Below are 1,012 nucleotides of genomic sequence, written 5' to 3'. Positions count from 1 at the left end.
GCGCTCTACTTTGCGTGGCTCGAGTTTTACACCAAGAGCCTCCTCTTGCCGGCGGTGATTGGCATCATCATCTACGTTCTGGACACGTGCGATATTGCGGACGTCGCTGCGGGCAAGATCTTCTTTGCGGGGTTTATCGTGGTCTGGTCGACGTTTTTTACGGAATTTTGGAAGCGCAAATCCGAAATTTACACGGTGCTTTGGGGTGTCGACGTGACGCTCGACATTGACACGTCGCCGCGCACGCAGTACAAGGGAGTGCGCCGCATGAATCCCGTGGACAACTCGCCGCAGATTTGGGACATGGCCACTGCCACGTACGTCATTATGAAACTATCGCAACTGGTCTGAGAACAAAGTGTGTAGGGCGCGGCGTCGGCGCATGGTCTCGTACCTCGTCGTGTTCATCATGGTCCTCGCGGTGCTGGTCGCGCTTGGCGGGCTCTTTTACCTAAAGCACCGCGCGACCAAGCTCTCGGACCCGACCGACGCACTGTGGGCGTCGGGCGGTGTCAGCGTTCTCAACTCGATTCAAATCAACGTCCTCAACATGGTCGGACCGATATCAATATTTATGGTTCTATGGTTTAACGTTTTTATAGGTCTACCGACGTGTGGCGGAAAAACTCAACAACTGGGAGAATCACCGGACGAGCGTCGAATATGAGAACCATTTGATCACCAAGGTGTTCCTCTTCCAGTTCTGCAACTCGTTTGCGGCTTTCTTCTACATCGCCTACATCAAGGCGTACGTTGGCGACGTGTGCTTGCACGACAGTTGTCTCATGGAGCTCCGCGTCCAGCTCTTTGTGCTCTTCCTCCTCTCGACGATCGTCAGCAACGCGCTCGAGATCGCAATGCCGTATATTTCAGCCAACTTTTACCGCTTCCTCGCGCGGACGCCAGAGACCAAGAACCTCAAGCGCAGCGATCTCTCGGACGAAGAGACCCAAGCGCTCTGGGCGCCGTACGAAGAAGACGACGCGTTCGCCGACTACAACGAGATGGTGAT

At 54.9% G+C, this 1,012-nt stretch overlaps 1 protein-coding gene across 1 annotated transcript in view; it reads left to right on the top strand.

The window, feature by feature from the left end:
- The first annotated feature begins 190 nt into the window (after nt 1-190).
- The window catches only part of SDRG_00653 (hypothetical protein), a 6,911-nt gene continuing 6,089 nt past the window's right edge, over nt 191-1,012 (top strand). Inside the window, exons 1-3 of the mRNA XM_008606137.1 lie at nt 191-317; nt 367-553; nt 603-1,007. Coding sequence (XP_008604359.1) covers nt 268-317; nt 367-553; nt 603-1,007 — 642 coding nt within the window. The 5' untranslated portion in view covers nt 191-267. The remainder of the gene's footprint in view (nt 318-366; nt 554-602; nt 1,008-1,012) is intronic.

Source organism: Saprolegnia diclina (genome assembly GCF_000281045.1).
Source record: "Saprolegnia diclina VS20 unplaced genomic scaffold supercont1.2, whole genome shotgun sequence".
NCBI classification, from domain to species: Eukaryota; Oomycota; class Saprolegniomycetes; order Saprolegniales; family Saprolegniaceae; genus Saprolegnia; species Saprolegnia diclina.
This window is presented reverse-complemented; position numbering and strand designations above follow the sequence as displayed.